Genomic DNA, 14577 nt, shown 5'->3' with positions numbered 1-14577 from the left:
CACATGGTTTCAAAGACAACAGCTTTATACTCAGAGACACACACTCATAACCAGTCTCACACATAGATACCCTTCAGCAAAACCCTCAAGGACCTACACTCACAGACAACAACCACATTCATGGACATAGATCCCCTCACAGACAGCATGCACAGACACACACTCAAAGAAACAACCACTCAGATCCATGTCCTCCGTACAGCCTTCAGAAATACACACACTCACAGCAGTTGCGTGTTCAGCTCTAGACACCTCACAGACACCGTTCAGGAACACACCAGCAGCATACTTGCTTGTGCACACACACACTCAGTCCCCATTTGCTGTTGGTGCTCTGACCTGGGTGTCCCCTCACCCTCATCCTGGGACTATCAGTATGGCTTATCAGTCAGTGAAGAGGGGACAATGAAAACTTGGTAGCTGGCCACCTTCACCACTGTCCCTACCCCTGACAGTCACAGGTGCATACTGCCTCAGATTCCCCTGCCTTAGACTAGACAAAATTGTCAGAGGGGCAAATCTCAGGCACAGAGACAAGCCCCTGTTCTCCATATCCTGTGGCCCCACATTAGACCCATGCCCTGTGTGTCAAATGCATGCAACTCACAACTCCTGTGCCCTCTGACCACCTCATTCCCCTAAAGCCCTGACCTTGTGACCCTTGACTTCATGCCCTGTAATCCTGGTACCTCCAAAGCAGGCATCCCCAAACTATGGCCCCGTGGGCCACATGTGGCCCCCTGAGGCCATTTATCCGGCCCCCGCCGCACTTCTGGAAAGGGCACCTCTTTCATTGGTGGTCAGTGAGAGGAGCACTGTATGTGGCGGCCTTCCAACAGTCTGAGGGACAGGGAACTGGCCCCTGTGTAAAAAGTTTGGGGACCCTCTGCTCCAAAGCCTTAACTTTCCATTACTATGGATCCTAGACTGTGACATCCCCAATCTCCAGACCCCTAAACGCTGTGACCCCTATCCCAGACCTCCCTGTTCCTTAGCTCCATGTCTTCTGTCCCCTCACTGACTCTTACACTCTTTCCTTATATCACCCCATTTCCCTGTGTCCCCTGACTGCTGTTGATATAAGTTTAATGAATTTCATGCCCTCTGACCCAGTAAACCCCTAACCCTGTAACCCTACTCCCTCGTTATCTGACGCCATGCTCCCTGAGCCCTGTGTCTGTTTCTTTTGAGACCCCGGTCCTTGACCCACTCCCGATCTCGTGTCACCAGACAGGGCAGGCACCATGAACAAGTTACGGCAGAGCCTGCGGCGGCGGAAGCCAGCCTATGTGCCCGAGGCGTCACGCCCGCACCAGTGGCAGGCTGATGAGGATGCGGTGCGCAAAGGCACGTGCAGCTTTGCGGTCAGGGTGAGTGAGCGGGGTGGGCAGGGGCTGTGCACACGTGGGGATCGGTGGGGTGAGGTTCCGTCCTGTGTGGCAGAGACAGTGCATCCACAGAGAACTGTGAAGCCTGCCGAAGCGTGACCCCACAGCCTGAGTCCTTCAGAGGTGGGATTAGAAACCAACATAACGTTCTTTTGTACCAGGACAGTTACTTGGGGGATGTCCCACCTGGGTCACCCCATTATGGGATGACCCCATTTGGTTACCCCAGAGGGTACTGGAAAGTCACACAAATTCTGTAGCATTTGCAAAGCCCTCTGTGACCCTTTACAATGTGACCCTACACTTTTATAAAGAAGACAGCAAGTTCAGGTTCAAATCCCAACTTGGTCCCTTACTGCAGATGCAGACCTTGAGTGTGAAGGGTCCACACTGGGAGGTGCGGGAAATGCTGATGGGAGTGAGGAAGGGAAGGCAGCCAATCAATGGTATGTTACTAAACTGCAGCTGTGGGCAACTGAGCTTAAAGCCACAGGGGCTCCGGGAAATAGAGCCACCCGCCTACAGGGCGAGGGAGCTGGGGCATGTGTACCTCAAGTCCCATTAGTCATTGCTGGGCCAGTCCTTGGATGCCGGGCAGAGATGCAGGTGCTGGTACTCAGAAGGACAACAATGACAGGGTAAAACCCGGCCACAGAGGCAGGATGGGAACCTCTGCTGCACACTGTGCTTCAGTTTTCTCCTCCGTATATCTGGGAAAGGGATGGGGGAGCCACCTTGTAGAGTTGAGGTGCAGAGTAAATGAGTTAATACATATGATGTCCTTAGGGCATTGTGTGATGCATCACAGCTGCTCGAGACACTAAGAATTATTGACTACTATGCTTATTTCCTGTCCTCCTGTTTCCTCCCTCCCCAGTACCTCGGCCACGTGGAGGTGGAGGAGTCCAGGGGGATGCACGTGTGTGAGGATGCTGTGAAGAAGCTGAAGGCGGTGAGTGAGGAGCTGGCACCGTGTGCGGGCTGGGTCAGACCTGGAAAGGCAGCCCTGATAATGCCCTCTATTGTCACCTCTTCCTCAAGATGGGCCGGAAGTCCGTGAAGTCGGTCCTGTGGGTGTCAGCCGATGGTCTCCGAGTGGTGGATGACAAGACCAAGGTAGGAGGCCCATGGGGATGGGCGAGGGCACCAGAGGTCCCCTCTCCTCACCCTGCTTGAATGGCCCTGAGGATGCGTTCCCACTCTAGAATGTCTCTCCCTCAGGGGCCTGTGCTCCTGTAACATCTTGGCACACCTCACAGTCATAATTAAGGATTGAGTATGTGGTTGTTTGTGAGCTGGCACAGGTAGTGCGTAAGGGCACAGACTGTGAAACAGCCACCCCAGCTCCAATCCCAGCTCACCTGCTCACCAGCTGGGTGGCTCTGGGTAGGAGATATAACCCTTCTGCGCCTCAGTTGCGTAATCTGTAAAATGGGGATAATTAAAGACCCTACCGTTACCTGAAAAAGTATATCTCATAGTTTAAAACTATGCTTATATTGATTGAAAAATAATCTCAACTAACTTTTTTTGTCACCAAAAATGATTTATTTGGGAGAAAGAAAGGATTGCAACCCATTGTGTGCAGGCATTGCAAGCCTCATGTACACTTTGGCCTGTGTGTCATGATGGAGGGGTATTCTTTTTTTAAGATTTTATTTATTGATTTTACAGAGAGAGGAGGGGTATGGAGGAAAGAGAAGTATCAACTCATAGTTGCTTCACTTTAGTTGTTCATTGCTTCCTGTTACTTGTGTGGCCCTTGACTGGGCAGGCCCTCAGCATTCCAGATCAATGCTCTATCCACTGTGCAATCACAGGCCAGGCTGCAGGGGTATTTGTAGAAGGAAAAAAGAATATAGGCCTAGTTTTTTTGGGGTTTTTTTAATGCTTTCTTTCTTTTTTTTTTTTTTTTTTACAGAGACAGAGTCAGAGAGAGGGACAGATACACAGACAGTCAGGAACGGAGAGAGATGAGAAGCATCAATCATCAGTTTTTCATTGTGACACCTTAGTTGTTCATTGATTGCTTTCTCATATGTGCCTTGACTGCAGGCCTTCAGCAGACCAAGTAACCCCTTGCTCAGGCCAGCAACCTTGGGTCCAAGCTGGTGAGCTTTGCTCAAACCAGATGAGCCCGCACTCAAGCTGGTGACACCGGGGTACCGAACCTGGGTCCTCCGCATCCCAGTCTGGCACTTTATCCACTGTGCCACCACCTGGTCAGGCTAACATAGGCATAGATTTAAACTATATGATATACTTTCTCAGGTAATGGTAGGTCTGTTATTATCCCCATTTTACAGATGATACAATTGAGGTGCAGAAGGGTTGTATCTCCTACCCAGGGTCACCCAGCTGGTGAGGGGGTCAGCTGGGCTTGGAGCTGGGGTGGCTGCTCCACAGTCTGCGCTCTTAAAGGCAGGGGAAGTTAGAACCATAGAGCTTTATTATAAACATAGAGTTCTTCCTGTAGGGTTCTCCTGTATAGGGTTCTTGTGATTACATAGACTGCAAGAACTTCCGTAAGTCCCAGCTCCTCCCATAGCCCCTCCGGACTGATTATGTTTGCTTAAAGTTGCTATGAGCCTTTGTCACCTGGTATAGCATAAGCTTCAGCTCAGGAATGTTAGCTGTCATGAGTTTGCTGTCCCCCTACCCAGCCCCACAGCAGTGCCATGCAGCCAGGATCTGGGAATCTGTTCACTCACTTTTTTTTTTTTTTTTCTGAAGCTGGAAACGGGGAGAGACAGTCAGACAGACTCCCGCATGCGCCCGACCGGGATCCACCCGGCACGCCCACCAGGGGCAACGCTCTGCCCACCAGGGGGCGATGCTCTGCCCCTCCGGGGCTGCCGAGCCACTCTAGCGCCTGGGGCAGAGGCCAAGGAGCCATCCCCAGCGCCCGGGCCATCTTTGCTCCAATGGAACCTTGGCTGCGGGAGCAGAAGAGAGAGACAGAAAGGAAGGACGGGGGGTGGGGTGGAGAAGCAAATGGGCGCTTCTCCTATGTGTCCTGTCCGGGAATCAAACCCGGGTCCCCCACATGCCAGGCCGACGCTCTACCGCTGAGCCAACCGGCCAGGGCCTGTTCACTCACTTTTGAAGTCTCTGCCTCCAGCCCAGAGACTACCAGTGGAGGCAGCCAACACATTATGAGAGTTAGGTTAATACTGAAAAATATTAACACCTTCCAGACTGAATTCCTTCAGCTTGAAATACTGTTCCTTGCCTTCTGCCTCCAGGAAGCTTAGCCTGGATCCACCCCACCCCCCACTCCCACCCAAGTTGGATCAGGCACCTCCTCTTGGCTCCTGAAGACCCTTGGCCTTCCCCATCCCACCCTTGACCTCTGCCTGTGCCTCCCTGATTACAGCCTGGCTGTGACTCTGGGCTCTCTCCTGGTGAGGGGTCTGATTCTGTGCTAAACCGGGTGCTCCATGGCAGAAGGGCCCACAGCAGGATCCACATGACTGCTGGGTGCCTACTCTAATCAGGATGCAATACAGAGCAGAGACCAAGGGAATGTTGAATAAATACATGAAAGAGTTTGCATTACTCTCCTGGCCTCCCTAATCGCTCCCAGGACCTGCTGGTGGACCAGACCATTGAGAAGGTCTCCTTTTGTGCTCCTGACCGCAACCTGGACAAGGCTTTCTCTTATATCTGTCGTGATGGAACCACCCGCCGCTGGATCTGCCACTGTTTCCTGGCACTCAAGGACTCGGTGAGTATCGCCAGAGCCTGCTGACTCTTCTCTCCTATTTCTGGTATTCCAGCCCCAGCCCTGGCCGGCCGAGTGGAGTCTGACAAGCCACTCACCTCTCCTCTCCAGGCCGGTGTTCTCATCTGGAAAAGGGACTGTCCTCAGAGCTCCTACGTTAGAGAATTATTGCGGGCTTGAGTGGGTCAATACATAGGATTTAGAATAATGCCTGGCACATAGAATGCACTCAGGAAAACATTAGCTATCATCCTCTTCCTTATTATCAGTACTTCTTCATGTTTCTCTATCTTTTCTAATTGAGGATCATGTACATACAGTCATGTGCACTCCAAAAATTTCTTATGGATAAACCACATCCAGGTCAAGTTCCTGCCCCAGCAGGCTCCCTGGGGCCCCTCTCAAATACCATCTACTCTTCCTTCAGCTTTGATTCATTTTGGCTGTGTTTCTTTATATATTAGGGGATCACAGTCCCCTCTGAGAACTGGATGAAAGCAAAAAATGGGCTGTCTTCTTAGAAGCATTCTCACAGGACTCTGAGGCTTGTGGCAGAAAACCCCTAGATACCAGTCATTTTAGTGAAATAGAAATTTGCTTCTGTTTCATGTGAAAGACATCCAGAGGTAGGCAGTGCAGCATTGGTGTGGCTCACCTCCATTCATCACGGGCCACGGCTCCTTTTGGAGTTATGCTGAAGTATGGCTCCACTTCCTGATCCAAGATGGATGCACATGCTCCAGCCTTCACATCTTCATTCCAACCACAGAATGAAGAGAGGCACGCCCTCTCCTTTTTGGGAGCTGTGTATAATTTCTAATTGCATCCCATTGGTCAGAGCCTAGTCACATGCAGGTAGGGACCTGCAAAAGATAACAGAAATTAGAGTCTTTTTTTTTTTTTTTGTATTTTTCTGAAGCTGGAAACGGGGAGACAGTCAGACAGACTCCTGCATGCGCCCGACCGGGATCCACCCAGCACACCCACCAGGGTGCGATACTCTGCCCATCCGGGGCGTCGCTCTGTCGCGACCAGAGCCACTCTAACGCCTGGGGCAGAGGCCAAGGAGCCATCCCCAGCGCCCGGGCAATCTTTTGCTCTAATGGAGCCTCGGCTGCGGTAGGGGAAGAGAGAGACAGAGAGGAAGGAGAGGGGGAGGGGTGGAGAAGCAGATGGGCACTTCTCCTATGTGCCCTGGCCAGGAATCGAACCCGGGACTCCTGCATGCCAGGCCGACGCTCTACCTCTGAGCCAACCGGCCAGGGCTACAGAAAATAGAGTCTTTATTCTTCCCTGTCCCCTGGACCCTGAATTTAGTCCTCCACGCAACTTGGTAGGAAGCCACAGTCTCAGCCTCCTACATTAGTCAGTTCTTTGGTTGCTGGCAATAGAAACTAATCTGGCTAATTTAAATCGAAAATAAAATTTGTGGAAGGATCTGAGGAATCTCAAAAAATCAAAGGGTAGTCAGAGCATTAAACATCAGAAAGGTCAGAGAGCCGGGCAGCCTGGAGACAGTGCACCTGGGGACAGTTCCTTCAGGGCATTGTTGTGAGATGAACCTACCTCTCAACGCTTTGGGTTCAAAACCTGGTGAGAGCCTGACCAGGCAGTGGCGCAGTGGATAGAGCATCAGACTGGGACGCAGAGGACCCAGATTTGAAACCCTGAGGTCGCCAGCTTGAGAACAGGCTCACCTGGTTTGAGCAAGGCCCACCAGCTTGAGAGTCCAAGGTTGCTGGCTTGAGCAAGGGGTCACTCACTCTGCTGCAACCCCCTGGTCAAGGCACATATGAGAAAGCAATCAATGAACAACTAAAGTGCCGCAACAAAGAATTGATGCTTCTCATCTCTCTCCATTCCTGTCTGTCCCTATCTGTCCCTCTCTTTGGCTCTGTCTCTGTTACAAAAAAAAGAAAAATACAATTCAGTGGCACTTAGTACATTCACAGTAACCATCACCTCTATCTAGTTCCAAACATTTACATCACTCCTACGAGACCTCATACCCAATAAGCAGTCATTCCCGGTCACCCCCCATTCACACATTCTAATCGCCTGGCACCCTGTAATATGTTTCCTGTCTCTGTGGATTTACTTATTCTGGGCATTTCATACACATTGAATCATACAGTATGTGGTCTTTGTGTCTGGCTTCTTTCATTTAGCATTATGTTTTCAGGGTTCATTCATGTTGTAGCATGGATCAGTTCTTTTTTATGATTGAATAATATTCCGTTGTATAAATAGAGTGCATTTTGGCCCTGGCCAGTTGGCTCAGCGGTAGAGTGTCGGCCTGGCGTGCGGGGGACCCGGGTTCGATTCCTGGCCAGGGCACATAGGAGAAGAGCCCATTTGCTTCTCCACCCCCACCCTCCTTCCTCTCTGTCTCTCTCTTCCCCTCCCGCAGCCAAGGCTCCATTGGAGCAAAGATGGCCCAGGCGCTGGGGATGGCTCCTTGGCCTCTGCCCCAGGCGCTAGAGTGGCTCTGGTTGCGGCAGAGCGACACCCCGGAGGGGCAGAGCATCGCCCCCTGGTGGGCAGAGCGTGGCCCCCTGGTGGGTGTGCTGGGTGGATCCCGGTCGGGCACATGCGGGAGTCTGTCTGACTGTATCTCCCCGTTTCCAGCTTCAGAAAAATACAAAAAATAAATAAAAATAAAAAAATAAATAGAGTGCATTTTGTTTATTCATCCATTGATGGCAATCTGGGTTGTTTCCACCTTTTGTCTCTTGTAAATAGTGCTGCTATGGACATTCATGTACAAGTATTTGCTTGAGTAACTCTTTTTAATTTGAGGGGTATGTATATACCCAGGAGTGGAATTGCTGAGCCATAGAATAAACCTATGTTTAATTTTTTGAGGAATTACAAAATTGTTTTTTTTTTTTTTTTTTCCATTTTTCTGAAGCTGGAAACAGGGAGAGACAGTCAGACAGACTCCCGCATGCGCCCGACCGGGATCCACCCAGCACGCCCACCAGGGGCGACGCTCTGCCCACCAGGGGGCGATGCTCTGCCCATCCTGGGCGTCGCCATGTTGCGACCAGAGCCACTCTAGCGCCTGGGGCAGAGGCCACAGAGCCATGCCCAGTGCCCGGGCCATCTTTGCTCCAATGGAGCCTTGGCTGCGGGAGGGGAAGAGAGAGACAGAGAGGAAAGCGCGGCGGAGGGGTGGAGAAGCAAATGGGCGCTTCTCCTGTGTGCCCTGGCCGGGAATCGAACCCGGGTCCTCCGCACGCTAGGCCGACGCTCTACCGCTGAGCCAACCGGCCAGGGCTTACAAAATTGTTTTCCGTGGTGGTTGCACTATTTTTTTTTTTTTTTTTTTTGTATTTTTCCAAAGCTGGAAACGGGAAGAGACAGTCAGACAGACTCCTGCATGCGCCCAACCGGGATCCACCCGGCATGCCCACCAGGGGTGATGCTCTGCCCACCAGGGAGCGATGCTCTGCCCCTCCGGGGCGTCTGCTCTATTGGGATCAGAGCCACTCTAGCGCAGGGGTCTCAAACTCAACTCAGCATGTGGGCCGCAGAGCAAGATCACAGCTGTAGGGCGGGCCGCACTAGGTCTACAAAAGGCAACTGTTACGCAACACTTTTCTCACTGCAGTTGGAAAAAAAAAAAAAAAATCAGTACAACAAGCACAATCGTACATGCAGTTTACTCAGTGTCACAAAACGACCAGAAACTGTAGTTCGCATCACAACTGCTGTTAACTAAGCTAATATCTAGCTAGGATGCTAGAGAAATGAAAAATACAAGTAGGCCCCTAGGCTTACTTAATTTTATCCAAAATATTTTGAACTTCGTGGATTAGTCTGCGGGCCGCACAAAATTGTTCGGCGGGCCGCGAGTTTCAGACCCCTGCTCTAGCGCCTGGGGCAGAGTCCAAGGAGCCATCACCAGCGCCTGGGCCATCTCTGCTCCAGTGGAGCCTCTCTGCGGGAGAGGACGAGAGAGACAGAGAGGAAGGAGAGGGGGAGGAGTGGAGAAGCAGATGGGCGCTTCTCCTGTGTGCCCTGGCCGGGAATCGAACCCGGGATCCCTTGCACGCCAGGCCGATACTCTACCACTGAGCCAACCGGCCAGGGCCTGGTTGCACTATTTTACATAACAATATACAAAGTTTCTAGTTTCTCCACATCCTCATTGACATTGATTTTTAATTTTTTTTTATTATAGCCATCCTATTAGGTATGAAATAGCTATCTCACTGAGATTTTTTTTGTTGTATTTTTTTGAAGTTAGAAGCAGGGAGGCAATCAGACTCCCCCGCATGTGCTCTACTGGGACCCACCGGGCATGCTCACCAGGGGCGATGCTCTGCCCATCTGGGGCATCTCTCTGTTGCGGCCAGAGCCATTCTAGCGCCTGAGGCGGAGTCCATGGAGCTGTCCTTGGTGCCTGAGCCAACTTTGTTCTAACGGAGCCTTGGCTCCAGGAGGAGGAAAGAGAGAGAGGAAGGAGAGGGGGAAAGGTGGAGAAGTAGATGGGCGCTTCTCCTATGTGCCCCGACTGGGAATCGAAACCCGGACTTCCACACGCTGGGCCCATGCTCTGCCACTGAGCAAACCAGCCAGGACCTCATTGAGATTTTGATTTGCATTTCCTGTTCTTTTTTTTTTTTTTGGTGGCAGAAACAGAGAGAGTCAGAGAGAGGGACAGATAGGGACAGACAGACAGGCAGGGAGACAAATGAGAAACATCAATTCTTCGTTGCGGTTCCTTAGTTGGGGGGGTTTAGAGCAGACTGAGTGACCCCTTGCTCGAGCCAGCGACCTTGGGCTCAAGCTGGTGAGCCCCGCTTAAAGCAGATGAGCCCGTGCTCAAGCTGGCTACCTCGGGGTCTTGAACCTGGGTCCTCCACATCCCAGTCCGACGCTCTATCCACTGCGCCACTGCCTGGTCAGGCAATTTGCATTTCCTTAATGACGAATGATCTTGAGTAGCTTTTCATGTATTTACTGGACAGTTTTTCATCTTCTTAGGAGAAATGGCTTTTCAAATTCTTTACATATATTTTAAAATTTATTTTTAATTTCTATTTTTTATTTTTATTTTTGGCAAGAGTGAGAGAGAGGAAGGGAGAGAGATGGGAAGCATCAACTCATAGTTGCTTCACTTTAGTTGTTCATTGATTGCTTTTCTTATGTGCCTTGACTGGGGGCCTCAGGCCGAGCCAATGACCCCTGCTCAAGCAGGCGACCTTGGGCTCAAGCTAGCAACCTTGGGCTTCAAGCTAGCGACCTTTGGGCTAAAGCCAGTCATCATGGGATCATGTCTATGATCCCACTCAAACTGGGGACCCCACGTTCAAGTTGGCAAGACTGTATTCAAACCAGTAAGCCTATGCTCAAGCTAGCAACCTCAGAGTTTCGAACCTGGGTCCTCAGTGTACCAGGTTTTCACTGTATCCACTGAAAACCACTCTTTACCCTTTTTTTTTGTTTTTTTTTGTGGCAGAGACAGGGAAAATCAGAGAGGGACAGATAGGGACAGACAGACAGGAAGGGAGAGAGATGAGAAACATGAATTCTTCGTTGCGGTTCCTTAATTGTTCATTGATTGATTTCTCATATGTGCCTTGACCGGGGGGCTACAGCAGACTGAGTGACCCCTTGCTTGAGCCAGCGACCTTGGGTCCAAGCTGGTGAGCCTTGCTCAAACCAGATGAGCTTGTGCTCAAGCTAGCGACCTCAGGGTCTTGAACCTGGGTCCTCTACATCTCAGTCTGACGCTCTATCCACTGCACCACCACTTGGACAGACTCTTTACCCATTCTTTAATTGTCTTTTTATTGTTGAATTGTAAGAGTTCTTTATATATATAATCTGGATTCTAGACTGTTTTCAATTATATGATTCACAAAATTTTCCCCCATTCTAGGGTTGTCTTTTCACTTTCTTGATAGTGTTCTTTGATGAAAAGACATTATTAATTTTGCATGACCAGGTGGTGGTGCAGTGGATAGAGCATCAACCTGGGACACTGAGGACCGAGGTTCAAAACCCCAAAGTCACTGGCTTGAGTGTGGGGTCATCGGCTTGAGCATGGTATCATAGACATGACCCTATGGTCTCTGGCTTGAGCCCAAAGGTCACTGGCTCAGCTGTAGCCTTCTACTCAAGCCACATATAAGAAAGCAATCAATGAACAACTAAGGGGCTGCAACGATGAGTTGATGCTTCTCATCTCTCTCCCTGTCTATCTGTCTCTCTCACTGAAAAAAAATTTTTTTAATTAATTTTGATGGCCTGACCTGTGGTGGCACAGTGGATAAAGCGTCGACCTGGAAATGCTGAGGTCGCCGGTTTGAAACCCTGGGCTTGCCTGGTCAAGGCACATATGGGAGTTGATGCTTCCAGCTCCTCCCCCTTCTCTCTGTCTCTCCTCTCTCTCCTCCCTCCCTCTCTCTCTCTCTCTCTCTCTCTCTCTCTCTCTCCTCTCTAAAAATAAATAAATAAATTAAAAAATTTAAAAAAAATCTTAAAAAAAAAAGAAAAAAATTTAATTTTGATGAAGTTCAGTTTACCTATTTTTTTTCTTCTTTTTTATATCCTCTTGATCATATCTAAGAATACATGTTTTATTTATAAAACCCCATGTTTCATTGTAAGAGTTTTATAGTTTTAGCTCTTACATTTAGGTCTTTGATCCATTTTGAGTTAATTTTTGTAAGTTGTCTGAAATAGGGATCCATTTTCCTTTTTTTTAATGTGTGTATCTGTTGTCCCAGCACCTTTTGTTAAAGAAACTGTCCTTTCTCTTTTGAATAGCCTTAGCACTCATATCGCCAAGAAAGTCAGTTGACTGTAGATGTGTGGGTATATATCTGAGTGCTTAGTTCTATTTTATTGGTCTATATGTTTATCCTTATGCCAGTTTCACTGTTTTGAGTACTATTACTGTAGCTTTGCAATTGAAAAGTGTAAGTTATTCTATTTTGTTCTTTTTTTTTTTTTTTTTTTGGTATTTTTCTGAAGCTGGAAACGGGGAGTCAGTCAGACAGACTCCCGCATGCGCCCGACTGGGATCCACCCGGCACGCCCACCAGTGGACGATGCTCTGCCCATCCGGGGCGTCGCTCTGCCACGGCCAGAGCCACTCTAGCGCCTGGGGCAGAGGCCACGGAGCCATCCCCAGCGCCCAGGCCATCCTTTGCTCCAATAGAGCCTTGGCTGCGGGAGGGGAAGAGAGAGACAGAGAGGAAGGAGAGGGGGAGGGGTGGAGAAGCAGATGGGTGCCTCTCCTGTGTGCCCTGGCCGGGAATCGAACCCGGGACTGCTGCACGCCAGGCCGACGCTCTACCACTGAGCCAACCAGCCAGGGCCTCTATTTTGTTCTTTTTCAAACTTGTTTCGGCTATTCTGGGTCCCTTGCAATTCCATATAAATTTTAGGATTAGCTGTTTTATTTCTGTAAGAGTCCACTGGAATTTTGATAGGGATTGCATCAAATCTGTAGATCACTTTGGGAAATATTGTCATCTTAACAAGATGAAGTCTTCCAATTAATGAATCCAAGATGTTCTATTTATTTAGTTCTTTTAAAATTTTTTTCAGCAATGTTTTGTTTTTATTATATATGTCTTTCATTTCTTTTATTGTATTTATTCTTTAACGATTTTGTTCTTTTAGATGCTATTGTAAATAAAATTGTTGTCTTAATTTTATTTTTGTATTGTTCACTGCTAGTCTATATAGATGCAACTGATTTTTGTTTATCTTGTATCCTGTAACTGTGCTGAATTTATTTATTAACACTAATAATTTGTGGCTTCTTTAGGATTCTACATGCAAGATAATGTCATCTGCAAGTAGAGATAACTTTACTTCTCCCTTTCTAATTTGGTTGCCTTTTATTTCTTTTTCTTGTCTAATTACTCTGGCTAGTACTTCCAGAATAGTGTTGACTAAAAGTAATGAAAATGGTTATTCTTGTCTTGTTCCTCATCTTAGGGAAAAACTTTCAGTTTTTTACCATTGAATATGATATTAGCTGTGACTTTTTCATAAATGTTCTTTTTTTTTTTTTTTTGTATTTTTCTGAAGCTGGAAATGGGGAGAGACAGTCAGACAGACTCCCGCATGCGCCCGACCGGGATCCACCCGGCACGCCCACCAGGGGCGACGCTCTGCCCCTCCGGGGCGTTGCTCTGCTGCGACCAGAGCCACTCTAGCTCCTGGGGCAGAGGCCAAGGAGCCATCCCCAGCGCCCAGGCCATCTTTGCTCCAATGGAGCCTTGGCTGCGGGAGGGGAAGAGAGAGACAGAGAGGAAGGAGGAGGGGGGGTGGAGAAGCAAATGGGCACTTCTCCTATGTGCCCTGGCTGGGAATCGAACCCGGGTCCCCCCGCACGTCAGGTCGATGCTCTACCGCTGAGCCAACCGGCCAGGGCCATAAATGTTCTTTGTCAGGTTGAAAGTAGTTCCCATCTGCTTCAAGTTTGTTGAGTGTGGTGTGTTTTTTTCATCACAAAAGACTGTTGATTGTTGTCAAATGCTTTTTCTGCATCAGTCAAGGTGATCATGTGTTTCTTTCCCTTCATTCTATTAATGTGTATTACACTGATTGCTTTTTATGTGTAGAACCAACCTTGAATTTTTGGGATAAATCTCACTTGATTATGGTGCATAATCTTTTTAATATGCTTCTGGGTTCAGTTTGCTAGTATTTTGTTGAGGATTTTTTTTTTTTCTGTATTTTTCTGAAGCCGGAACGGGGAGAGACAGTCAGACAGACTCCCGCATGCTCCCGACTGGGATCCACCCGGCACGCCCACCAGTGGACGATGCTCTGCCCCTCCGGGGGGTCGCTCTGCCACGACCAGAGCCACTCTAGCGCCTGGGGCAGAGGCCAAGGAGCCATCCCCAGTGCCCGGGCCATCTTTTGCTCCAATGGAGCCTTGGCTGCAGGAGGGGAAGAGAGAGACAGAGAGGAAGGAGGGGGTGGGGGGTGGAGAAGCAAATGGGCGCTTCTCCTATGTGCCCCGGCCGGGAATCGAACCCGGGTCCTCCGCACGCCAGGCCGACGCTCTACCGCTGAGCCAACCGGCCAGGGCCCAGGCTCAGCTCTTTTTTAAAGTGCAATAGCTTGTGGCCCTGGCCGGTTGGCTCAGTGGTAGAGCGTCGGCCTGGCGTGCAGAGGTCCTGGGTTCGATTCCCGGCCGGGGCACACAGGAGAGGCGCCCATCTGCCTCTCCACCCCTTCCCCTCTCCTTCCTCTCTGTCTCTCTCTTCCCCTCCCGCAGTGAGGCTCCATTGGAACAAAGATGGCTCGGGCGCTGGGGATGGCTCCTTGGCCTCTGCCCAGGCGCTAGAGTGGCTCTGGTCATGGCAGAGCGTCGCCCCTGGTGGGCGTGCCGGGTGGATCCCGGTCGAGCGCATGCGGGAGTCTGTCTCACTGTCTCTCCCCGTTTCCAGCCAGAAAAATACAAAAAAAAAAAAAAAAGTGCAATAGCTT

General features: G+C 49.7%; 1 protein-coding gene across 3 annotated transcripts in view; it reads left to right on the top strand.

Annotated features, from left to right (window-relative positions):
- The window catches only part of NUMBL (NUMB like endocytic adaptor protein), a 43856-nt gene that overhangs the window by 4718 nt on the left and 24561 nt on the right, over positions 1–14577 (top strand). For all 3 annotated transcript variants that reach the window (XM_066243852.1, XM_066243851.1, XM_066243853.1), the window contains exons 3-6: positions 1231–1370; positions 2266–2340; positions 2430–2504; positions 4975–5115. In XM_066243852.1, the coding sequence (XP_066099949.1) occupies positions 1231–1370; positions 2266–2340; positions 2430–2504; positions 4975–5115 (431 nt within the window). The remainder of the gene's footprint in view (positions 1–1230; positions 1371–2265; positions 2341–2429; positions 2505–4974; positions 5116–14577) is intronic.

The sequence above is a fragment of the Saccopteryx bilineata genome, chromosome 9, assembly GCF_036850765.1.
Source record: "Saccopteryx bilineata isolate mSacBil1 chromosome 9, mSacBil1_pri_phased_curated, whole genome shotgun sequence".
Lineage (NCBI taxonomy): Eukaryota > Metazoa > Chordata > Mammalia > Chiroptera > Emballonuridae > Saccopteryx > Saccopteryx bilineata.
The sequence above is the reverse complement of the archived record's forward strand: the minus strand, read 5'-3'. Positions and strand labels throughout refer to the sequence as shown.